The sequence below is a fragment of the Paroedura picta genome, chromosome 6 (genome assembly GCF_049243985.1).
Source record: "Paroedura picta isolate Pp20150507F chromosome 6, Ppicta_v3.0, whole genome shotgun sequence".
Lineage (NCBI taxonomy): Eukaryota > Metazoa > Chordata > Lepidosauria > Squamata > Gekkonidae > Paroedura > Paroedura picta.
Window position 1 is genome coordinate 79,532,635 of NC_135374.1, and position 27,342 is coordinate 79,559,976.

The 27,342-nt window shown below is 41.1% G+C and overlaps 1 protein-coding gene across 7 annotated transcripts in view; it reads right to left on the reverse strand.

Annotated features, from left to right (window-relative positions):
• The window catches only part of SHROOM2 (shroom family member 2), a 143,887-nt gene that overhangs the window by 5,603 nt on the left and 110,942 nt on the right, over window positions 1-27,342 (reverse strand). For 3 of the 7 annotated variants that reach the window (XM_077343266.1, XM_077343264.1, XM_077343269.1), the window contains 5 exons: window positions 20,617-20,697; window positions 12,786-12,863; window positions 9,328-10,086; window positions 5,263-5,814; window positions 2,075-2,255 (listed from right to left, as the gene is read on the reverse strand). In XM_077343266.1, coding sequence (XP_077199381.1) covers window positions 2,075-2,255; window positions 5,263-5,814; window positions 9,328-10,086; window positions 12,786-12,863; window positions 20,617-20,697 — 1,651 coding nt within the window. Of the gene's footprint in view, window positions 1-2,074; window positions 2,256-5,262; window positions 5,815-9,327; window positions 10,087-12,785; window positions 12,864-20,326; window positions 20,350-20,616; window positions 20,698-27,342 lie in introns of those variants that run through there. The other 4 variants (XM_077343268.1, XM_077343265.1, XM_077343270.1 and 1 more) reach the window with 3 other exon arrangements.

Below are 27,342 nucleotides of genomic sequence, written 5' to 3' on the forward strand. Positions count from 1 at the left end.
AAGGGGACTAGCTTGGAGGAAAGAGATAGATGGGAGTATTGGCGTGGGAGAGAGAAACAAAAAGCAGGGTATTGGTATAGGGGGAGCAAGAAAGGGAAAGGAGAGGGAAGAAAGCAAGTGTGGTAGAAAGCCCCCTCCCTGCAAATTTTTGACAGGTCACCACTTGTAAGGGAATTTTTCATTAAAAGCTGTATGTGGTATGCCACCTTGGATTCTACAGTATCATCTTAAGCAGAGTTTCACCATTCTAGAATTTCACCCTAGAAGGATGTAGTACATCTGAGGGGTGGCACTAAGAGGGGAGAGGAATGAGGAATCACTGATCAGCTTGGCCTTCTGACGGGCTCTATGCAGATGGTTAACCGTGAAGGTGGAATCCATGAGCCATGGAGTGATTACTACTGATGTTGATGGGGTTGGGTAGGGTGGGAGGACTGTTTCTCTTACTCTACTTTTCTCTTCCCTCCATATTTTCACCTCATCCATTTGTTTGCTTGCAGTATCAAACTAACATATGGAACAATTCGAGGATAAAGTTATGTAACTCTACATGAGCCATACTGAATGTATTTTATTGGTGGAAAAGATTGCAACCCATATTTCTGGCTAACCTTGTTCTTGGCTGACTTATTAAAGACCAGATGAAATAGTTTTTAAATTTCACTGTCACCTTCAAAGTCTAAAATGGTGCAGTATAGCCTTTTGAGTCTCTGCTCTGTATATGAACCTGTAGGTATTTACTATTTATTTCATTTATAATGGGATTTATTAGCTGCTGCTCTTGGCCAGGCCGCCTCGCTGCAGCTTACAATTCTGATAAAACACAGTATTCTAAAACAATTATAAAAACCCAATTAAGAACCTCCACAAACATAACAACAATAATTAAAGATAGTGGCACAATCACAGAAACAACTTTTCTGGGAGGTTATCCTACATAGTTGAACATGTAGTTGAACACTACCACATGGATGAAGTAGCTCCAAGCCACAAGGGGAAAATGGCTTCTATGTGACACCAGCAACATCAAAAAGATAACTCTATTAACCCTATCATCTTTGAGGTAAACTGTAAAATATAGCTGAAACTTCATCCACAGCTTCAGATACTTGATAACAGCCAAAATGGGTTAGGAAGAAGACCATAGATTTGCTTAATTTTTGGACCTATGTACCTAAATCAGCTTTAGCTTACATAAATCAGTTACATTAGTATAACAATCCCTGAAGTCTCTTCTGTGGTTGCTTGTATTTTGAAATGCTGAATCACAGACTGAAAGCATATAAGATTATATCCACAAATCTGGGGGGAGCGGGGAGAAGGGGAAACAATATTCTATGCATCTCTCAGTGAACAGAAAGCTGAGTTGTCATAAGACTGTGTCATACGGTAAGGATAGATGGCTGAAACACCGCAGTTGGCCCTCTGCACCAGGATTAAACAAAACGACTGAGGTTCCTACAGCATCACTTCCAAAATGCTCAGTAAACACACCCGAGAGTCAAAGATTACATCTCAAGCAGATCAAAGGATAAAAAACAGCTTCAAATGACCTAGTGCTGGTCTAACAACAAACAGCAGTCTGTGGGCCAAAAAAAAATGGGACTCTTCATTATTATCTGGTGATTCTTTGGCCAAATACTGAAGCCTTACCAAGGTCCTAATACAACTAACATGTTTGCCTACATACATTTCTTGTAGCAATGAGGACAGATATCTTTCCCACTCTACGTCTTCCCTCCACCCGTTGTGCTGGTCCTGTTCTTCCTGGTGCTCAGTTGCAGGCTCCAGCAGGGTAAAGGCAAAGGGGTGCACTAGGAGTGTGGCACAACCAAAGGGGCTTGATACCAAGATCTGGCACCTGAGGCAATCACTAAGACACCTATACTGTTGGACAGAGCCTGCGTATTCTCCCCTCCCACATGTGCCAGTGTCAGCAAGCTGGCATCTGCTGCTGTATCCATTCTAGCTTGGCCACATTTACTTGCAGTCAGCCTGACTATGGCAAAGAGGCACCAGCACAACCTTCCCTCATAGTATTTGTTTAAAAATGTGAATATGAAGGTATGCTTACCTTTTTCTCAGACAAGTCATGGTCCAGCTCATCCTCAGAATCCTCTTCACTTTGCTGCTGCAGTTGCTGCTGCTGCATATCCTTCATTTTGATCAGGAGTTCTGCCTTGGGAGCAGATGTGCTATAGTAAGTGGAATTGGTTGTCAGAGGGATGGCCAAAGGCAGAGGCTGCTCCTCTTTCCTAAGAGAAAGTTTCAGAGAAAACACACCCGTGTTCGATTACGCATGTATATGTGGTACTTAATATCATTTTTGACAAGTCTGGAGTAGTTCTGAAATACAATTTGCAGGCAGTAAATTATAGGGTTAGAAGACACATGTTTAACGATAGAGATTTCTCAAGCCCTGACGTCTTCAATGAAACATCTGTGCCACTCAGAACCTAGCAACAGAGATGGGCAATTAAATGATTCTACCCAAATGTCTGCTTCAAAGTGCTGGTTCTGCTCCTTTAATTGCTATTCCCTAACTGTATGGTGATCACCACGTGCTACCTTTGATTATACAGGTGTCAGTCAAAAAGCAATGTTTAGGTGTTTGGGGGGGCTTCCATTGGTTCTGGCTACATAATCCCATAAACATACCTCTGAGTGAAAAATACTGCTGTTTGTTTCATTATCCACAGTGTTAATGCTTACAAGCTCTTATTACTGAAGTCAGCCTTCATTCAGCGTCAGGAAGAGCCATTGACAATTGAAATTATAGGAAATAACAGGAGAGGCATATCATAAAAGCAAAAGTACTAGCAATTATTTGACTGTTAAGCATAGCTGTGGTATTAGTGAATTGTAGATGTATAAAATTGGCTAGCTGCCAACTGAGAAAATGGTTTCCCACTTTTTAACAAAAGGTATTTAAACAGCCCTGTGTCATGCCAAGAATTACCATAGTCCAAGGAAAGATTGGATGATGTTCAGTGAAACTTACAACCAGTATCATACATAACAACTAGGTTGCCTCTTAACAAAAACCTTGAAAATGCCATTCTTGGTCAGATTCACAGGTGGAGGAAGCATGAGGTAAGCAAAGAAACTCCTATTTCCATAAGAAAAATCAAGACATTCATAACAGCCTGCTAGGAAACTAACATCAAGGCTTCCATCTTTGATTAGAAAATATTTAGGATCAAAAAACAAAGAAAGACACACCAAAGAAACCATGGAGTTGTAAGCAGATAATGTCTGGATAATCACAACTGCATTTTGATTTCCCATAAATTCTAATACAGCATTTCTAATTTCATGTAGGGTTCTTTTCAAGATCCCCTAAAATCACTATAAATAATAGTTTCCAAATGAATCTCTTCACATTGCTACAATCAGATTATTGGGCAAAACTGAATTATACATCCCCCAGCTACTCTCTTATAAGTGGTGGGGGCATGAGGGCTCACTTGCCATCTCTATCCACACAGCAAGTTCATTCCATCTCTCAATGCCCACATGAAGGTAGACCATTCAATTCACGACCATTCAATTCAATCGACCATTCAATTCACGAAAGCACATTATTGATTCCTGGATTTTATCTAAGAGCTCAGCCATACCTATATTTGAGCATGTACTGATTTGAATGTTAAAACCCCTATGGATGTTCAGAAGTGGGGCAGATAGAGAATACACAGGGAAACCAGGCATGTTTATGCAAGCAAACAAGGAACAGATTGCCTGTCTAGAGGAATATATTTATGAGAATATAATGAAAATGCCCAGTAATTAAGAGTTATCTATTTAATTAAAAAAATTACAAGCTTTTTACAGAAGCTTTTAAGGAGCCAGTGGAATATCAACTTAATAGATAATTATTTTACATTGCTTCCAATATTTTTATATGACAAAACAGCCATGTGACTTGGCCAAGTGGTTCTCAATAAAGACAAGTGGTGCCTTCAGTGACTTGACTTTTTTCCTCATCTAGCTGAGTATGCAATTTTCTCTGCAGTCCACCATCTCCAACTGGCCCCAAGGAAGTCCCTTTGAACTCAACCAGGGCCAAAACCTTCTCTGTCCTGACCCTCACCTGGTAGAATGAGCTCCCAGAGGAGATCAGGGCCCTATTGGAACTGAAACAGTTCCACAGGGCCTGCAAAAGGGCGCTCCTCTGCCAGGCATTTGGTTGAGATCGATCAAAGCTAAACAACATCTACTGGACTCCCAAACCTCCCTCCATTGACCCCGTATGACTGACCTGATCAACTATGGCTCTGTTAGATTGTTTACTTGTTAAAATGCTTTTCTCTGTTTATTGTTATATTATTATTACTGTCTTTTATTTGATATAGTCACTTTTAATGTACTTTTCTTTTTTTCATTCCATGTGAACCACCCTGAGCCTTAGAAGAGAGCGGTATATAAATGTAATAAATTCAAAAAATCATAAACAATGGCTGATGAATTCATGGAGCTGAACTTTCCCCCACTGTATTGAGCAGCAGAAAGAGACCAGTTTTTGTTTGGGACTGCCACTCCTGATGCATGGGAACAGCCACCCTTCAACTTACGGAAAGACATCCTACTTGCTTGAATGACTGTACCGAAACTTCAGTTAAGGATGAGAGCCGGCTGTATAAATCCCACATTATGTTTACTGCCACGGGCATGTTTTGGCTTAATTTCTGGTGTGCACTATGTCATCAACATGCTTTTAGGCCATGTTTGAGTGAAATCAGTATTTCGAGAGCAAAATCCATGTAAGCTTTGAAATATGTCTGGTTTTGTATATGATCTCCACTATGCAGCTTATAGTTAAACCAAATTACTACTTTATCTACCTCTGTGTACTTCATGAACTTGAAGAAAAAAAGTGTCTTGCCTCCTCCAAGATAACTTGCAATATTTTGCATATCTTCTATGTATCTGAATATTACTCATTTATATTTGTGTGTTTGGTTTTAAAATTAATAGAAGGCAGGCTCCTAGTAGCTGTAAGACTTAAATTGAACATCCATGGTTAGGAAGAGATATTTATCAGTTCCAGATGCTAGGCAAAGAGGTCTTCATGCTTTCTAGACTTTCTGGAGGCACTTGGCTAGACACTCTTAAAAATATTACATTGGATTAGATTAGCAGCCTATCTATATATTACAGAATTCCTACAACTGAAATGGTTGAACTTAGACAGATTTACACATGAATAGGACAAAATAAAGAGAATTACCAGTGGTTTGCAGGAAAGAAATCTCTACTTACTTGTCCTCTGCAGCTTTTGGTGAAGGAACTTTTACAAGAAGCTTTCGGCGTTGTTGTGCTTCTTCCAAGAGATGTTCATCTTTTGGAAAGATTCCCATCATTAGGTCCATTGTTGTTCTGATTTTCGCATTAGGGTCCAAAATATCTGCTAATGATTTATCCTTGCCCACAATCTCTCTGGCTAACTCCTCTGACTTCCAATCATCAATTGACTTTTCTTTGGCCCTCACATAGCTACCTGCATGGGCAAGAACATCACTGTCCTTCAAGTTGGTTCCTAGCGCTTCAGCAGACTGTAAATAAGGCAATCTATTCTTTTTCTCAGGTTCTGACTCCACACCTTGCCTTGTATAAGCACAGAAACGTGAGTAGGACTGTTCAGAGGTGCTGAGTGTCTTAATCTGATCTTTCTCCAACCCACTTGGCAAAGCAGGAGGCTCTATTGTGCTTGCAAGATTCTGTCTGCTTTCCTTCTCCGCATGGCTCTCAGAATGTACAATCTTGATAGGGACTATTTTTACCATCGTGTTGTTATCCATCACTCTTTCGATTCTTTGGGGAAGAAAACAATAATTACTGCATAAGAACATATAAAATAATCCAGCATATTAGAATCCTGGTTTATGGAAGAAAAGCATCTAAATTTGCCCACATCCCTGCATGTAGATATCATAGCAAATGGGAATTTGAATGGACAGTCAACTTTCGCCATCCAACATGCTATGGGGATAGTGACTACCACCCACCTAGACAGAATCTGAGATAAGATTACTTTCCATTTGTTTTGCCCTTTAAAAAATACAAACAGGTTCTTGTATTTCCTAAAACTACATGTACATTTTAAATAAAATAACAATGCCCTTTTAAAATCATGTGAGAATGGTCTCCTCTGCATCTATAGAGTTTTGTGAAAAAGACCGATAAGGCATCCTGAGAGACATAAAACTTTTGGCACAAACTCTAGATTTGGACATAGAAAGACCTTATCCTTGTGAAACCCTCAGTTACCTTACATTCCTGGCTGAGGTAATTGCCACCTTAATGGATGAAAAGGAGAATTCACAAGAATCTAGAGGTTAAAAAGGTTTATAAATTATTTGTGAATAGAACCAGGAATAAACTCCATTGAGGAACTGGTGAGATGACGGATGGAAATAGATTATTCAACTTTCTGACAAATTTCTTTGAATGGGGATGGGAGAAGAAAGGAAGTGTGCTCCCAATAGAATAGAAATAAATTAGCTGTCAAGGATTCTCACCCCTTATGTGGAACATCCACATAAGGGGCGAGAATCCTTGTTCCCTGCCCCCTCCCTCCCCCCCAACTTCCCTTACCTGCTGGCACATCTTCTGGAGGCGGGGGGCAACCCAGCGATGTGCAGTGCGTGTCTTGCTGGGCTGGCCCAACCCCCTCCAATCTCCTGAAGCTAACCCCACTCTTCAGACAGCGGGGCAGCCTTGGAAGACTGGCAGCGGCAATGCCAGAGCACTGAGCATACCTCAGTGCTCTGGCACTGCTGCCCATCTACTGCCATGGTCCCTGGGGGCGGGTCTATGGACGTCATGTCCATAGATTTCCATTGGGGGGGACCACACCAATAGATATTCCAAGTCAATAATATTTATTGCTTCTGACAGCCACAACTGTAATTTCAAAAGAAAGGTTTAATCAAAGCTACCATACCTCCTATGTTTCAATGTAAAAATATAAACAATTTATTACAGCTCAAATATTTAAAAAATGTTAAAAGAATATTTGTTGGCACACATTAAACATCTGGGTGAGTAGAAGAAGAAGAAGAAGAAGAAGAAGAAGAAGAAGAAGAAGAAGAAGAAGAAGAGTTGGTTCTTATATGCCACTTTTCTCTACCCGAAGGAGGCTCAAAGCGGTTTACAGTCGCCTTCCCATTCCTCTCCCCACAACAAACACCCTGTGGGGTAGGTGAGGCTGAGAGAGCCCTGATATTACTGCTCGGTCAGAACAGTTTTATCAGTGCCGTGGCAAGCCCAAGGTCACCCAGCTGGTAGCATGTGGGGGAGCGCAGAATCGAACCCGACATGCAAATCCGCGTTCCTAACCACTACACCAAACTGGCTCTCAGAAATAACGCATTTCAATCAAGGTCTAAAACAATTTGGCAAAACTGGTGTACTGACCCAGATGTTTTATGTGTGCCAACAGATACTCTTGTATGGTTTTTAAATATTTGAGCTCTAATAAATTGCTTATAGCTTTCTAAAATTGGTTTCATCCCTAACCTTTTTGGTTCTTGCCTGTTTTTCAGGTTGGGTTTTTGTTTCCCTTTATGTTACTTGTTCAATGTAAAAATAAACACATGATATACAAACATAAAACTACATATATGTATGCATATGCAAGCACAATATTTTGTTTGTCCTTTTCGGTATTGATTCCAGTTCTACAAAAATTCTTTTTGACATGGAATGACCAAAATTGTTTACTGTATTCTAAGTGATGTCATATAACAGATCTCTTCAAAGGCATTATTAGTACCTGCCATTTTTTTTTCAATTTCTTTTCTTATCATCCCTAACATATTTACTCTTGCAAAGCAGATGATTTTGGAACTTTCCAAAGGCCTCTTTCTTTAGTTAGCCACAGCTAGTTTAGATCATCAGTATATAAGAAGTTAGTATTTGGATCTACTCTGTACTTACGTATAATGACCTCATTTTGCTGTGTTGTTACCTGTTCACACAACCATTTTTAGAACTCTTCAGCTACTCTTTCGATTATCATGCTGAATAACTCATTGTCTTTACCAAACTTGGCTATCTGAACTTACCCTCGAGACAAGATGATTTTGGAATTAAATTAAATAGCACACTCATGCTAGAATTCAGCCTTGGGATGTCCCAGTGCTTACCTCCTACCATTATAAAAAACCACTCATTTATACCTACCCTCTCCTTCGTTTTCTTTGACTAGTTACTGATTTGTAGGATAACGCGTCCATAGCCATTTGTTGGTGACTGCTGTAAACACCATTGTTTAAAACACCTATAAAATAACTAAGGAAATTATTCTGAAAGTTGCCCTTCTCAATTTGACTAAAAACAACAAGTTATTTGAACCAACAATTAAGCTGTTAAGAGTTTACAGTCAAATGAATGATGTACTTGGAGAATGAGAAGGCTCAATGGAATTTCCAATGCTCAATTTTGGTTCTCCTTCATGCAAAATTTTACCCTATTATTTAATAACCCCCCCAGGCGGGGGGGGGGGAGGACAAGCAAAACTTTTATAATATTACTTAGTCCTTATTGTAGCACTAGTAAGAAAATGGTAGTCCATGAAATGTGCCCTATCATTTTAAAAATCACACTAGAAAATTTATTGCATAGACTAGATAGAGGTAAGGACAAATAAATATTCTAGCTTTAGATATGCAAAGTTAGGGGGGGTAGGGAGAAATACTTCTTACCTGGTGGTTTTTTGAGGACCCCTTCAATTTTTCCAGTGGAAAAATTGCAAAATTTAGGGGGCACTAAAAAAGCTCATATGAAACACTGAAAAAAAAAACAACACCCTATAATCTTTTGAAATTAATGGAATGAAAGATAATGTTTTTCCTCAAATGTGTAGTATGGAATGTTTAAAAAATAAGCCAGTCTACAGTATGAGATAATGATTTTTCTGTATACTGTAGACATAGGCAACATTTTCAGGAAAAACATTTTTATTTAAATGTAAATAATATTCACAACAATCAATGTGCTGCAATGTGTTTAATGGCTATCCATTATTAATGAGTTTAGAGTTTTTAATGTTATAAACTAGATATCCACAGATGCCGGTACTCCTACGTATTGTGACAAACATTCTCTTGTGTATTTCAGTGCTTGTTTCCTGCCTTCAGCTTTTATTTTGCTCCCTACCTCTTAGATGGCAAACATTAAGATACCTGTGGCATGTATGGCAGGATAAGATGCAGGAAAATAAATAATGCATTTATTTCAATTTCCTCAATTCTCTCCCCCTCCCATGACTTCAGCATTTCCAGATGCATTACATCTCAACTTAATATAGACAAATGTTAGTACCTTGTGGGATTCTCATCCTGGACAGCTACGGGAGGTTTGTCAGTTAACTTCTGTGGAGCAAACTGTGGCGAAGGGGACCTTGATGTTTCCATTCCAGGTTTTTGTAGGTAGCAATATGTCGAAGCCGGCACAGGTTCAGGCTTGATATGTGTTTTTTCTTCTAAGTGCTGACAAGCATTCTCTATGGATACCAGCTGTGGAGCCTCTGGCAGCTCAGTGCTTGTTAGTTTTCCAGAAACCTTCACAGTGTGAGGAGAGAAATGACTGGCAATTACACTGGAAGAAACAGGAGGTACTGACTGAACTGGCCAACTGGTAGCTGTCAGTAAAGACTCTGATGAGTCAGGAACTGATGCTGAAGAACTGTCCTGCCGTCTGTGTTTATTATCTCGTTTGGGTGGGGGAAGCCTCTGAGGTATAGGAGCATGTTTCTTATTCAGATGACCCAGCTCTGCTTGTAGGCTTTCTTCTCCCTTGCCTTGTGATCGATAGAGGTGGTTTTCATCTGTTGATTGCAGCTCAGAAACAGTTGGGGGCAGCACACTGTAATCTTTGCTTTTTTCATTCACATTTTCCTGTGAATACCTGTAATCGCTGGGCAATGTCCCAGATCTACGTCGGCTTCCTTGAGATAAAACAGAGGTCTGCCCTGTGTGTGAGGAGGGCCTGGTTGATGCTTTCCAGTTAATCCCCACACCAAAATCTGGTTGAGACGCTGGTCCTCCAGGATGGCCTTCTGGATATTCTACATCAACTAGTCTAGAAAAAGAAGGAAAAAACACTACATTATTAGGAAACTCTAATGATATTACTTATCAAACTACAGTGACCAGAATCAAGTACTCACACCACCACAACAAGAAAGATGTATTTCTCACGAAATTTGGATAAATCAAACAGTACCAGGTAGATTAAGATTATGCGGTGTTATGTATTGTGACATGGCCTTGAGTTAAACAAGGCACCACACGCCAAATAATAAACAGAGTTATTGGCCTGTATCCTCTCACTCCACCCTAAGAGACCTGCTTCCAATTTAAGTGAATCTTCAATAGGAGAAAGAGCTACTTAAATTGGATGAAGGTTCCATAGGCTGCAAGAATTTCCTGCAGTTTCAGGTAGGATACCAGGTAGGATACCTCCTGGATGCAAGTGAAGAGGAGATTGCTTGAAAGACACTTTTATCTGACGCTATATAATTATACATATCATCAAATTATACACAGATAATTAAAACAAATGATTCCCTTTGTATTTCCCTAAGCACGACATATGAACACTGAAACATATATTTAGATGGCAAGATACGACTCAATAAAGGGAGCCGTGGCCCTTAGCTTGCAAGATCTGAGCAGGATTCTTAACATTTTGGAGGTCATTAATTCACAGGGTCACCATAAGTCACAAACAGCTTGACAGCACTTAACAAAAGCAGATGACAAGATGATGTTATACTGTGAGGCACAAGACAGCTACAGTCTAACATCAATACAAAACCCAGATTTCCTAGAATGGAGACAAGGGAATTGGGTTGGGGAGTATTTTGTGTAGGGGGGAGAGATATGGAAACCTTTAGGGCTCAGGATCCTTTGGCCTTGAACTGAATACGCCTGTGGTTAACAAGAGATCAAAGCTAATCCAGCAACTGTAGGATGTACTCTGGGCTTGAATGTACACATCAGAGGAGAAAGAGCTGTGCAGCAGGAAGTGGCCCATTCATGCCCAGAACATTCTGCTGCACTGAAGTAAATGGGAAAGCACCCATGAGGTTTGTGCTAGCCCTGCAATTACTATCATTTTCCCCTACTCTAAATATATCCTTCAGTAATTCTTACTTAGTATTTTCATGGAAACATGCAGGAAAGAGATCACTCAACTTTCCTATGAACGATTAAGTGCAGATTTGTACTTAAACAAAAATTAAATACCAAACAAATTCTATAGCATGAAGGGTAAATTTGGCAAATTGTATGAATTTAGCGAATTTTCACAGTTGCCTGATTTTGTGTAAATTATCCTGGGTTTGCTAGTAATAGTGAAGAGTAAGGCATTATCAGCTTATTGCCACTGTAAATCTGATGTAGCCGCACTCTAGTTTCTGAATTTTAGCTGCCACTGACCACACTTTCAAGAATATTACAACTGCAATGAGAGAAACTCTTAAAAGTGAAAGCTGAGATAAGTGCATTCTGTGCCAAATATGGTATTTTTTCATTGTCATAAAATTGCACTGCACAGTGCAACCCAACAATGGATCAAACCGCACACTAGGCAAAATTTCTGCTCTGTCCCTGTACTTAGGAGCATTAGAAAAGAGGCATTCTCAATCATGGGGAGGGAAACTTAGTGTGCACAAACTCATGAAGGTATATAAAGCTGGGGAGGGGGAGAAGAAGAAGACCAGGTGTTTTATATCCTTCTTTTTACAACCTGAAAAAGTACCAAAGTGGCTCACCTTTCCTTTCCTCTATCCACACCAGACACCCTGTGAAGTAGGTGGACCTGGGAGAGCTCTGATAGAAGTGCTGTCTAAGGTTGGGCACTTCAGCATCTGAAGCAGCCGTTCACACCCAAAACAGCCAGCGCCGTGCTGCGAGGGGGGGGAGGCACGGGCGTTGGTGGGGGGGGATCCCCCGAGGCGCTGGCTGCTTCGGGTGCAAACAGCCACTTCGGATGCCGAAGAGCCCAACCCTGGTGAGAACAGTGATTAGCCCAAGGCCACCCAGCTGACTGCATGTGAAGCAGTAGGGAATCAAACTCAGTTCTACAGTTAGAGCAGTGGTTCTCAACCTAGGGGTCAGGACCCCCTTGGGGGTTGAATGACCCTTTCATGTGGGTCGCGGCAGGGCAAGCAGCTTGGCTGGAGGAGTACCGCCATTGTTGCTGACCCTCCTGCAGGCACCACACAACAGCCTTACGGGGTAGATCAAGATAGTGTGTTCGTCTATCTGGAGCATCAGAAAAGAGCGAGATCAGCATGCTGGGACAAGAGGCAGAGCTGAACTGAGAAACCCCAGGGGGGGGGGGAAACACAATTTTTATATATATATATATATATATCATGAACAATTGATCTTCAAGCCACTGGTCAGTTTCGGTTTAATTTCTGTGAAAGAACACTTGTATAATTTTATGGCTGGGGGTTACCACAACATGAGGAACTGTATTAAAGGGTCGTGGCATTAGGAGTTAGAGGCTGCTGCTCTTAAACACAACACCATGTGAGCTCTTTAGAGAGTGCTATTGGTCCTGCTTTCTGTATGTGTCCTGGTCCTATATGCAATGCTACACATACATGAATTTAAAAAGAAACAGTAGAAGCATTAGACATTTAAAAGGACATCTGAAAACCTAAATATAGTGACTGCTAATGTTTAAAAAGCTCAAGAACAAAGACAATATGCAACAAGGTCAAATAGTATTTGTGTAAGAAAAGAATGAAAGGCAAATAGAAATACCTCTGAGACTCGGAAAGAAGGCAGACTTGCTCTCTGCTTAGAGGAGGTTGGAGAGACACTGTGAGCTTAGAAAATAAGCTGAAACGGAAGAGCAAAAGTGATATAGGAACTCTGCTTAATCATAGATTAGACATTTTCTAGAGCTAGATCTATATGATGAATTAAGCTTAAATGTTAAAATCTTAGTTCCAAGGATGTAAGAAGTTATATTTTTAACAAATTCAAGGATGTTACGACGTCATTTATAACGTCACTATCATCAATTAATAAGATATAGATTATATGTATACTGATCCTTAATTGAAAGCATCCTTGCTGAAATGGTCCTGTAACTATTACATCGTATGACAAAACAAAGTTGAATCCAGTGGCACCTTTACGATCCACAAAGTTTTATACAAGGTATAAGTTTTCATGTGTATGTACCCATCTTCAGATACCTTATCTGGAAGCTTTATCCTTCTACTACCTGCTAGGGAAAATGTAACCGCTCTTGAAATCTAACCCCCAAAATACCAATTGACTAATGAGTAAAACGGGTGCATATTAGCCCCTTTTTATTTAATCTTTTAAAAAAATGATCTTGCACAGGTTTTAAAACTAGCAGACAGACACAGTCCTAAGATAGGTCCGGACCCATGTTCTTTTACTATTGTATAAGAATGTAAAGGTATCCCTTGTGCAAGCACCGAGTCATGTCTGACCCTTGGGGTGACGCCCTCTAGCGTTTTCATGGCAGACTCAATACGGGGTGGTTTGCCAGTGCCTTCCCCAGTCATGACCGTTTACCCCCCAGCAGCAAGCTGGGTACTCATTTTACCGACCTCGGAAGGATGGAAGGCTGAGTCAACCTTGAGCCGGCTGCTGGGATCGAACTCCCAACCTCATGAGCAAAGCTTTCAGGCGGCTGCCTTACCACTCTGCGCCACAAGAGGCTCATTGTTGTATAAGAATGACGTAGTGCTTTTATCGACCACATGAATTGGGCTAAAACACTTGCTATATCATTGTTTTAGATTATTGTGAGACAAACACTCTTACCTTGAATTGTGAAAAGTCCAAAGTAACGGTTTTTGAAACTAGCCAAATGGTGCATATAAAAAGTAATAATATAGAACAAGGTGAAGTGGTTTAAATATTTGGGAATACATGTTTGTTATAACACGAGATGGTCCACTCATAGGAAATTCCCTATTGAGGATACCAAGATTAGTATATCAGCAATTCTGGGCTTGCATTCTACCAAGGTGGTCAGCACATTCCAGCAGCTCTAAAAATGTTTAAGGCAAAAATGAGTGCCCAGCTCCTTTATGGTACCCCAGTTGGGATTAGCACCTTTAATCAGTCAAACTGTTTTCATAAAATCCTGGATTTATAAAATCCCCAACTGTGTCTCCTATGCCGGGGGTCCCCAACCACCGGGCCGCGAAAGCCCCGGCACCGGGCCGCGGCTCCCTCTCCCCGCAGTGAGAAACTTCCCAGGCCACAAGCTTGTGGTCCGGCAAGCTTATTTTTGCAGGAGGGGGGGAAGCAGGAAGTGCGGCCGCCAGCACAAACAGGCATGTGTGGCAGGTCCACGCATGTGCGTTTGCATCTTTAGTGCATGTGTTTTTATCTTGCTCATTTTATACTGGAATCCATTTTAAATACCTTAGTCCACTGCTTAGTAAATGCCACTCAAGAGGATCAGAAGGTATTCTTCTTAATGTCCAAACAATGCCCTGAGATAATTGAACTTGTGGCAAGATTTTTATTTTTAGCAATAAATTGATTAGAAATAATTGTGCAGGACGGAATATAATATACCCTAATAACTGTTTACATGAGCCTCCTGTGGCCAGAGTGGTAAGGCAGCAGACATGCAGTCTGAAAGCTCTGCCCATGAGGCTGGGAGTTCAATCCCAGCAGCCGGCTCAAGGTAGACTCAGCCTTCCATCCTTCTGAGGTCGGTAAAATGAGTACCCAGATTGCTGGGGGGGGGGGTAAACGGTAATGACTGGGGAAGGCACTGGCAAACCACCCCGTATTGAGTCTGCCATGAAAACGCTAGAGGGCGTCACCCCAAGGGTCAGACATGACTCGGAGCTTGCACAGGGGATACCTTTACCTTTAATCACTGTTACAATTGAATTAACTGAATATGTTAAGCAGATAATATTGAACATCGTTTCTTAATCATAAAGGCTACTGACTGACTGACATCTTCAGATACAATCAGAAATAATGTGCTTGCATATGAAAGTTTACCTTAAATAAGACTTTGTTGGTCTTAAAGGGGTCATTGGTTGTTCTGCTTATTCGGCTCTCCACTTGAATGTCTGACAAAGGAAGCTTTGACTCTTGAAAGCTTAGACCAGGGGTACTCAAACTGCAGCCCTCCAGATGTCCATGGACTACAGCAAACGCTGGCAGGGGCTCATGGGAATTGTAGTCCATGGACATCTGGAGGGCCGCAGTTTGACTACCCCTGGCTTAGACCCTGAAACTCTTGTTGGTCTCTAAGGTGCTACTGGATTTGAATTGTAATTATTATTGCAAAGTTTAACTATTATTGTGATACTATATTGTGAAATTGTGTAACTATTATTGTGATTAGTGCATGGCATTAATAAGTAAACCAAGTGAGAGTTTGCCAAAAACCAGATGGGAGGAAGGAAAGGCTAGGGAGAGGATGAAGGCTAAGGTGAAAGAACCTAATCTGAAGTTCTTCCTTCACTGCTGTCTCCTGTTACTTCTTCCCTTTTCTTCCGTGGTTTCCATTCACTCTTTGCTTCCTCTTTCCTTTCATTTGCATTTGGGCTAGATAGCTAAATGCCCCAACCATTTAAAAAGTTGCTTTCCTGCCTTAGCAGGAAACCTGACTGGAATGACTCATCCTTTCTGTGGGAAGGTCCCCACAACAATTTCAGGAGCTGAGGGCAGAGCTTCTCCTTGTTCCCAAAACAACTGCAGGGTCAAGGAAGCTGCCAGGCAATAGGGCTCTGAAGCAGGTTGGTCTGCTTTCCAAGAACTTTTGTATCTTGATCCCTAGTAGTTAATAAGCTCCCTAGAGTTTCCTGCAGTTGCCAGAGAAAGGGCAATCTCTGCTGGAGCGGAGGAAAATGTGTGACAATCCTTCAGTGGAAAATATTTATGAGTGAGGAATAGCACACTCTCTACTTAACTGACCCCTAATAAATTGTGATTGGACAGACCTAACACCTTGAAAGACTAGACAAGATGCATAGTTGGCTGCTGTCATCCACCACCTCAATTTCCCTTTCTGCAATAGGGTAAAGGAAATTTCTCTACCATCTCCATTTCCTGTTAGAATGAAACAGACTTGATCCAAGAAGAAAAGTGGGTATAAAATAATAAACAAGCAAGTTGTCTAACAGTACTGGGCTTATCCCTGCACTCTGCTATAAATGATGACAGGGTGCTAATACAGTATGCAAGCATTATCCTACTTTTGCAACTTCTGAACTACCCATCTACCACTGATAGACAGATCAAACAGATGAACAGATCAAACTTTTCTACAAAACAGAAAAAGCCTCAAGTTGGCAGGAAAAGATGAGATCTTAAACAAACAATACACTTATACACTTGGAGCTGGGGTTAAAACCCAGTCTCTGTAACTTTAACAAGCAAATGCCCACATTGGCCAATCCTAGGCAGCCATAATGATATATGGTCATAATTCAGGCCCTTGTCAATAAGAGAAGAGGGGCCTAGGCCCATTATGCACGGCCGCTGAAACGGCGATTTCGGGTCACTTGGAAAACGCTGAGGGGGAAGATGCGAATCACACTGGTTATGCACGGGACGGGGCGCGACGGCGGCAAAACCCAGAGTAACCCATTATTCACGCGGCGATTCCGGCACCGCTTCTGGTTGCGCCCCGGTCACCCGGAAGCTGCGTTTTCTTCCGCGTTTTGCTGTTGTGGCTTTTTCGGCGGCATGCACTGAAGCTGTGGCCGGCTGCAGCTGGCACCGTGCGTTATCGATGATTTTAGTCGCTGCCATTCCACTCCGAATGTGCGTTATTCCCCCCGTGCATAATGGGTCCTATAGAGACTTTTCAGGGCTATTTTGGTTTTAGAGGGATAAATCAATAGCAACCACTGGGTGACTTCTACTATGTGATTTCCATACTTCACCCTGGCCACGGAATTTGACCGGATACTACTGGGCCAGTCACACACTCAGGGTTGCTGAGAAGATAAATGGAGGAGTGAATGATGTCAGCTGTTCTTCCACTATGGTGAAAGGTGGGGTACAACAGAAGTAAATAAATAAATAATAAATATAGCTGTAGATGGCGGACAAGATAAAAGATATGTCTTTTGGAGGATGGAAAGTAGGGAATAAAGCAGGGGAAAAGGATATGATAGCAGAAGAAGAGAAAGAGGAAATACTGTGAGGATGGGGATGCATGGGGAAATGAGGTGCTTCCACAAATCTTTGCAGGTTCCCTATCAGGCAACTTACCCTGGACCTAGTAATTGGCATCACACTGCATAGTCAATGTTTTACCAGAGAGAGGCTAACAGAAGAGAGGAAGGAGGGAAAATTGTAGATGGGACATTAAAGGGTAGGCTGACTGATGGGTAGGAAGGAAGCAGAAAAAGGGGAGAGGCTGTGGAGGACTTCATGGAAGGAAAAGATCAGCTCCCTCCCCACAAGGGACTATGGAAAAGCTTTTGGTCCAGATACCCTCAGAAGCTACAGTTGGAAGGAACAGTTGGAAGGACTATCTGGTAAATAGTGTTTTAAAAATTTGGCTGGGTATTGTTTTATGTGGGATTTTAAATGGATGTAAACTGCCATGAGCCAGCTGGAGTTGTGGTCAATAAATCTAAGTAAGTAATAAACAGTGAGAGAGGGAAAATGAGATGTCCCTCACAAATCCTTCTGAGTCCCCAGCTTTTTTCCATCTATCATCTGAATAATTTTCGTCAGCTTTAGAAGATTTAGTCCGGCTTAAATCACTAAACTTAAGGCTTGCACTGCACAGGTTCAGAAACAGTGCTGATTCTGGGTTTTGAGGGGGCCTTGAGTAGAATATGTTCAGGGGCCTCCTTATGCTAATTATCAGCCCCCCTCATGCTTGCCTTTTCAACTACCCACCTACATGTCCCCTCCAAATGAGCATTGTTACCCTACCCACAAGCCATCCTACCACACATACTCACATCGACTGGGGTGCCCAGCTAATAAGAGTTGTGCTGTGTCACTCTGCACCACTTGCATGCACTTTCCCATCAATGCTGGGCTGCACAAGTACAGTTAATGACTTGCAAATGAATGAGCGGACAAGAGCCCAAGGATATGGGGCAGAGGACATGAACAGGTGGGTAGAGTTAGTGACAATGTGCCCTGCCAGAAGCTCTGGGCACCGGGAGCTGCTTCATCTCAGAGTCTGCTGACACCAGTTCTTGTATCATGCCTGCTGAGATTGGTGTATAATGTTTGAACTTCAAAATGTTAGACTATTTTGTTCATCATTCTGGCAAAACATCTTACCTTTAACACAAAAGGTGGTACACCTTCAGCCCAAGACGTTGTTCTCCAACTTAAGTAGCCCTTTTGTTAAAGAAAAGGCCACTTCAAGTTGAGAGGAAGAATCTTTCAGCCTTAAACGTTGCAAAGCAGACTGGGAGAATACAGACCACGCTTTTTATTTATGAGTTCTCAAATATTTGCTATTAACAATTATAAAACCATATTTACTAAAGGTTTTTGTAAGTAGAATACTGTTTGGAGCTTAACATGTATATTGTAAGGAGATTTAAGGATATTGACTCTCAAATCCCATCTTGTCATTACTTTTTATCTTGTTCTCCTCCTGTATGGAATATTATGCCACTGTACAAAGCTATCCCTCCCTATCTTGTCACCAAAGAGAGGAATGTTTTCATGCTTGCTCGGCTAAACTCATTTCCTTCTAATGTCTTCTTAGGTTAATGTCTGAACTGTATCCCTATAGCAGAGAGATTGTGTCTTCATGGACAACCTTCTTCCCCATCTTAATTTGGTCTGTCCTAAATTCTCTGCATATCGCTTTTGATTAACAATATATTGTCCAGTTTTCAATCTGAAGTGCATGAAATAACAATTGTTAATAAACTGCTTGATGGCTCTGTTCCTACACAAACCTCTTGCGGTCTTTTTAGGTAATGTTTCTAAAACTAATTACAAGTTCTTAGCGAAACTGAGTAACACTGTTTTATCATAACTATATTATTATGTATATTTAGCATATATTGTTCTTAAATGCCAATAAAGGCTTCTGTATTTGTACTTCCCCAATAATGAGTGTGCCCACATGGGATTCTGTGGTAGGACAGGTAAAATCAGCAAAAACTGGCCTCTCTTTTCCACTGACATGTATCTTCCATCAGTCTAAGTCACAGCTAGGAATTCTCTTATAAAACTGAAATTTCAGATTTTTCAGGCACCATGAAAGCAGCACAAGTATCCAACAGACAAAACACCACTCTACATTGTTATCAACAGCTGTAGATGCTGTTTTACAGAAAGGTATCATTTGCAGAATTAAAAACAAAGACATTATCTGTCTATCCATCTATCCACCCTTCCTCCAAGGAGCTTGGGGTAAGCATATAGTTTTCCTTTCCTCATTTTATCATCACAACCATCCCTGGGGTAAGTGAGGTGGGCAGACTGAAAACAACTCAGGGACACCAAGTAAATAAAACAGTGGGATGGTAGCCTCAGCAGGTGTCACGTTAGCTTGTTAATATTGCAGATCTAACTATAATAGGCTAGTTAACAAGATGCTGCGCAATGCACAGTCACATTACACTATAGTGCAATGGAATGCTGGACCTAGCTATTATCACACATTAGCTCCTGGGAGGGATTAACTGTGCCCCAGAGGGTTTTTTTTAATATAACCAGCCATGCTTGTGCCAAAGTTAAATACATTGGTTTACTGGAGCAAAGGATTTTGGAATTCTTTGGTGGTATCCTGTGCACAGTTTTAGACTACTGTCATGTCCATATGATCTCCACTTGTGGTTGCATCCAAGGATCAAAAGTATCATAACACTACTCATTCACATACTCATATCCCAGTTTTAGCAGAAATGTGAGGTCAAAACTCTTAATGAACTTTTATAACTGGGCAAAGATGCAGATTTCAGAATAACAGATTTGCAAATAAGGTTACCCTCCTGCTGTCCATGTTATGCAGTGTGAGTGGGATTTGAAGAATATGAAGGTGAGATCGGGGAGGAGGGTAACAACTCACTGTTCCTTCCACTGTAATGAATTAGTCTTGTTAAAAAAATCATATCAGTATACATTTATTTAAATGATACAGACAGATTCTAGGAATGTCTGATGCACATTTGGACTCGTGCTCATGCAAGGAAGACGAAAACAGAATTTGAGAACCATTTCAAACAACTGAAAAAAAAAGAAATATTTTGAAGCTGGATTTGGCATGCAAATCTGAGAAGGGCCTGTAAGGCAGCCTAAAGGACAAGGTGTACTATCAACAATGCATGCTTGAACAAGTGCGTTTGTCTCACCATCTCATCTACAATCTCGTTAAAGATCCTTCATTCAGTTGTCAGGGGCTGTTAAGCAACAGCATGAATGAAATAACGTTACAACTCAGATAGTCTTAAGTGTCCTCCTCTTATTAGCAAATGCTATATATTCAGGAGAATTAACAGTGCCAAGTCCCTTCTACAAAAATGATTAAACCTTATTACACGGACACACAAAATGGTTATAAGGAAAACATGGTTGCATTTGACATTGAAGGTGTTTACATTCTGGGTGGCACATTCTCATGCACACATGCCAATTGTATTACCCCTGAAGAGACTGGATCTTACTGTTCAGAAAGGAGAAAAGAAAGCAAGCTTCAAGCACCAGAAGAAACCAGAGGTAAAACCTGTAAAGTGTTACAGCAATGTTAAATACCAAGAAGTCCACTTTGAGGCCTGCTATTACTTTAATACTATAGCATAAACTTGTGCAGTTAAATATAATTCAGAAATTATTCATGTTTGAGGTCACATCCCCCCAAAGACCAATTCCCACAGTAAAAAAAACCCAAAACAGTTTTTCATAAATATAAAAAAGACAGTCTTATCATAAAGAGGAAGTAAAATAAAGATCTGGATTAAGGTTGCATTTGCACCTCTCATTAAGATGATAACAGAATTTATCAAAACGTTATATGATCATGATTATGACCATGTTTATTAGTTCTCCCGTTTCTTCTAGATATTTACACAAGAGTCTTCTAGATGCTTTCCTCCTATATACAAATTCATCCTAAAATGGAAATCACTTGTATTTTGACTAGCAGTTATCTCAGCCTCCTTCTTGATGGCTTGCTAGCTGTTAAGCTTAGACTGTGTGTTATAGCTCCTTCTTCCTCTGTAATGGGCAGCAATGCAAAACATACAATTCTAACAGCATATAAAACAGCATATTTCACTATTTGTTACTTCTAAGTGCTGGAAAAAATTCAACAGTTTCACGCCACACATTTCGCCAGGGACAGCTCCAGAGATGCAAGGCCAACCTTTGGTTTTGGGGTGCCTTCCCAGACATGCCTTTCTGAGAACCCATATATCTAACATGAACATATCTAATCTAACAAGAAAATAAACAACAGAAGTCACGCTCCTTTCATTTAAGCTTCTTCTCATATTTCTTCTAGTACTGGAAAAAATACATGACTTAAAAAAAAACATGGCATGCCATTATTTGTACTGCTGTAAGATACCACCTCAGAGCTACATTGAAAGAATGCTCCACATGCTGTACAACTGCGTTCCAAGCAGTAACAGTCAACCTTTATATGCCTGTATATCTATACTGTGCATTGTTTTCATGCCTTTCCCCTCCTCCCAATTCCACTTGACATCAACACTATTGTTTGGTCACAGCTACTGACTCAAGCTATTTGCATTAATTATCTCTAACGAGTGGTACACATTAAGTTGAACTGTTCTATGTTGCATAAGGAATAGAAACAGGTAACTCTTAGGGCCCAGGTTTCCAAACCACCACATCTGTGAGTGAGGATGCTGTGTACCAGCAAAGAAAAACAGAGGTGCATGGCCAGGTAAGCTGACAGCAAGCCAAGCCCCAGCAGCACTGCTGGTGCTGCAGAGGTTCACTTTGGACTGGGCTAGCAGTTGCCAGAAGAGTCTAAGACAGGCATAAACCATATACAATTTTTGGTTTACAGCATACACAATTTTCCTCCTGTGGCAAAAGCATGCAAACAAACACAAAGCAGAAGTATGTATAGTAATTAGACAGCCAGTGACCAGATTTTGTTTAAACTTGCTCAAATAATAGCTGCAACCACATAGAGAAACAGAAGCAACATAGGCAGACTCAGAGTTGCCTTTGTTTTGGCATATCAGTGGTACCAGAAAGATCTGTGTGTGTTCATTTACATTTGCAGTCACTCATGCAAATGAACATCTCATTTACTTTGGTGTTTTTGATGTGGGGCACTTCTTCTGGCGTGCCCCCTAGGATGGAAATGGGTACGGACATAATGTCTGTAGTACTGCCCCAGGGAGTGTGTCAGAAGAGGCCAGGAAGCTGGGGGGTGGCCAGGGGCAGCCGTGATGCAGCATGGGAGGAGGCCAGGTCAGTGCTGCCACAAGAGGTAAGGAGAGGAGGGGGGGAGGGAATCTGGGTGTGTGTCTGAGGTAGGGGGAGGGACCAGGGAGGAGTTTGGGGAACTGAGAGGGAAGGGGAGAGGGTCAGGGGGGAATGGGGGTCCAAGGTCACCTAGCTGGCTGCATATGGAGGAGCGGAGAATTGAACCCAGTTTTCCAGATTAGAGTGCAATATATTTAACTACTACACCAAGATGTGGATTCTGTCTCTGGAGATCTCAAACACTTTCCTCATAAACAGTCGTTTCATGAGGAGTTCAAGTCAAGATGACAATATATAAGGGATGCATTTAACAACCCCCTCCACCTGGGCAAACATATAAACAGTCTTAATCTTGCCTTTGCCTAGGCAGGGCAAATAAAATTTCCATATAGTAGTTTCAGATTCAGAAGCCAGTTCAAGAGGGAAAATAAATGTCCCTATCCTCATAACCTTGATCCAAGTAGGGGACCCACATGGCCTCTGTTCACAAAGAAAAGAATATATAGGGGCTCCCTGTATCTCATGCAAGATCTGAGGCTTTGGAGGTACAATTAAAACATACAGTACTTGAGTATTTTATTTTATTTTATGACTGATTATTTGTATACCGTCCATCCTGATAGACCAGCTCACAGTGATCTGATCCAGTATCAAGGAACTTCATATGCTATAGGCAGGTCTATTCATCACATCACACTTCTATATAACTTCTGCAAAGAATCCTAGGGTACTACTAATCCCTGATGTTTCTTCTCAGGCTGAAAACAAAAGTGGAAGAAATGGAAAACCAAGGGAGCACACTGCTAACTATGACACAATTGACATTAGGACTGTGGGTTCAAATTCTATCCTTTCTCATGCCTTGAACGTGCAAATGCATACAATCCTGTCTCATTCTCTAGAGATTTCACTTGAAGGCTCTCAGGTGGTACAGTTGGGAAATACCCTTTCTGACACCTGGAAGAGTCACTGTCCATCAAAACAATTAATGCTGGGATAGAGATGACAGTTATCTGAGTCAATATGTAGTACAAAAAGCTTGTATCTACACCTGGTGAAAGTAAACATTTTGGTCTGGGATAATATTTTTTTTTAAATCAACCTACAGCAGACATGCAGTAATGGGACAAAGCCAGTGAAATGCCTCTGTTTATGTCTAGACACATGACTATGTGGTTTTCCGGGGGGGGGGGGAGAAACCCTCACCAAATCCAGTCCTGCTCACATACACTGAAAATTCTAGCCATAGAAAATTCCACTTTGACTTTTTAAGTGATAAGATGAAAAGATGAAAAAGTACACTTCAGCTCCAAGTCTGAGGTTTCCCACTTCTGCTATTAAATTTGAGGGAGAGAAAACAATGCCAACATATATTGCCTTCAGTCAGTGGTATAAAAATGCCTTTGCTTATACCACGTAGTAATTGGAATTCTAAACTTATCGATTTTTATAAATATTCTCCTAGACTGCAGCTGAGATTTTGCCTGGTGTTAACTGATGAAGGCCACTTTAAGTCCCATCAACTGCAAGGAAGCGAGATACGAATCAACTGCCTGGAAAAACAACCTAATGGACTCAAGACCACACTCTCAAAGCCAGTGAACTAAGTGGTGCACCATCCTATGCTCAATAGTTAGAGAATTATGAGTCCAGTTTTATTTGTGCTGAGTTTTAAGAACTGATCCACAGAGCACAGGAAGTGAACAGCCACTCTGAGATGTGGGAAGGCACATTGTACAGAGCTCTCACAGGCATCTCAGTAGAGTTACTTAGTTACAGGGAAGGGAGAGAGAGTTTCATTTGAAAGCAGCTCCATGTTTTCACTTCCCTCCATATAGAATGCTTATATATTAGCTCACACCCCTTGCCTAAGCATGTTAGCCTTCCACATGAAAATTGGGTTGAGCTTGGAAGTTTCTCCAAACAAACAAGAGCCTGTTAGAATCAAGCTACCTGCACATAGCATTAAGAGGCACAGACCCAAGGATGCTATCAAAGCAGACACAAAAGAAAGTATAAAGTTATACAAGCAAGTTTATTCAATACAGTATCCAAATAAGTTCAAGACAGCTTTGCGCAGAGTACCCTTACAAATCTAGTTAACTTCATCTATACTTATAAGTCAGTTTACATGAAAACCTATGAAGTAGGTATGCTTATGAAGGTCCACATGAAGCAACACAAAACTGAATGTGGGTCTGTAACATACTAGTTCTTATCTGAGGTGTGTGCACACACAACAGATAAACCACACAAGTGAATTTTGTAGCCACACTGAGAACTATTTCATGATTATGATTGGAAGAGGCAGGCATATTAATGAGTGGCAAATTCACTTCAAGAGAAAGGACAGATCTTTCCCCCTGCCCTTGGAATCAGTGCCCTGGAGTTATGGATTTCAAACTTTCATTAACAGAGACATAAAAATAAGACTAGTGAGAACCTACAAGAAACTTGTGGAGAGTATGCATCCCTTCCCTCCTTTGCTTCCTTCCCTTTCCCCCTTCTCTAGCAATCTTCCTCCTCTTTCTATCCCCTGCCCCTTCTGTCAATCTTTCCTACTCCTCTTTCTCCCCCTCTCTGTATTTGTCAACTTACCCCCTTCTCCTTTGACGTACTCCTGTCAATCTCCCTCTCCCCTTCTGACAATCTCCCCTCTTCTCTATTTCTCCCCCTCCATTATCTGTCAACCTACGCCCCTATAACTTTTGCCTCACCCCTTCTCCAATATTCCACAGCCTTTTTGGGAGACAAACATAGTTTGGGAGTGCTAAAAATTAAATAAATTATATATCTAATAATACCAAGAAACATATCATGCCACCAAAACAGTTCCTGTATTTATGTGCATCCAATAGCTAATGTGATAAGAAATTGACACTATAATCCAATAGGACTTACTTAAAATAATGAGTTTATTATCACAGTGTATGGAAACTGGTTACTATAAACACATCCCATCAAATTCAGTAGGATTATACAAGTGTGTGCAAGCTGCAAACCTATACAGGCTGATTTGGAAGTCTGTGTCAGCAAACTCAACGAGATTATTTCCTAGTAAGTGGCTGCTGGTCAAGTCTCCCACATTAAAATTTTTCAGCAGTAATTTACTTGAATACCACCATGCCTGGATGGCTATTATATCAATACCTAAAAACAATTAAAAGGTTGTTTTCTTTCTCTCTTTTTCTTTTACAGGAGTGGGTCTTTTGATTCTTCAAAGAAAACTACAACCAAATACCCTCTACAAACCAGACAATCTTCTAAAGGTTTTGCTGTGTGTTACTCTGTGATAAAAATCAGCACTTGTGACAAATCCCTTGTTTGCATTTCATTATCACATTTCTGCTTAAGGGGAGTATCCTACACATGTGGTTGCCAAAAGATTTTATGCCAGTGGAATAAGCCAAGACAATACACAGCATGCTCTTTCAGTATCTGCAGGTCTCCCCCCCCCTGCAAAGCACCCTCATTTAAAGGAGCCCAGGCACACACTATAAATGGCAACTGCTATAAGGACAAAAGAAAGAAACACTTAGTGCTGCTGGCAATGGAATGTCATTCATAAGGAAAGCCTGGTCAGTAAAGTCAATTACACTCCCGCCCCCTGTTCCCTAAGTGCCAGTCTCCAACCCCCAATTATTAAAAACGACTGCATACATTGCTTCTTAGTCCCACATTTCCTTAGAATCCAAAAGCTCAGTACCTTAGCCTGTAATCATTATACATTGGAAACAGCAACTAAATACAAGTGAATAATGCAACACTAAAGAGGAAAAATATTCTTACTGAAAGCTCAGCCCCTACCCTGGAGGCTGTCAATCTGCAAGCAAGGAAAAATAATGGTTCTGCTTCCCTCTACCCCATGACCTATTTTCATCAAACAAAAACAGCCACACCTCACAATATCAATTTTTCATTCAGACTTGGATTTTCACTCACCGTTTGCTGCCAGCAACCTCCTTTGGCACACCCGTCCTCCTAATGCTTCAGAAAAATAAATCCAGATCTCCACCCGAACCCATACCCACACAGTAACAATTCTGCTCAGAGAGCTGCGAGTACAGAAATCTCATGTTACTAAACACCTAAGAACAGGCTTGCAGCCATGTAAATGAAGAGGGGAAAACACGCTGCAGATTTCGCAGCGGCAAACAAGCGTTTTTGAAAGGCGCTGCCTTCTAATTCCCTGTGCATTATGCTAACTGCAAAAACAAAAGCAGCTGAAAGCTGCGCACACAGTCAAATGCATCTAACTGGAATGGGAGAGTTTTCCAGCCACTGTGCTTATTCACCACCCCCACTCCTACTAAAAACCCTCAGGAACCAGAAGATCCATCTGAAAGAAAATGCTATATCATACAATGCCTCACCCACTGTAATATTTTATAGCAGCTTCCACAGGCAGGGACGTGCAAGCACACCTTGCACGTACAGACAAGGGCTGCAATCCTACCCACACTTAGCTAAAGGTAAGTCCCATTGAGTTCAGCAGGATTTACCTGCATATAATTGCGGGCAAGACTGCAGCCTAGGAGAACAAAAGATATATTGTATGCATGAACAGTGCAAAAAAAAAAATTCAGCTATGATCTTAGAAAAACTCGAATTTATGCACTATGTCAGTACTTCCACAAAACTAAGCCAAGGTTTTTAACTTACCAGGATGAATAAACAATTGCTCATATTTGTTTGGGATCAGAAAAGCTGCATCCTTGAAAATGCATTGCAGGGAGTCAGAACGGACTCTGCTCCAGCCTTTCCTTCACTGTCATACAGATGGTTTTGAAAACCATGCCTCACAACAGCTGGCTTGTTTTGGCCTTCTCATGTGACTGACAAGTTCATACAAGCACTGTCAACTTTAACCTCGGTGACAGAAGGCCCAGCTTGTACTATACATTAT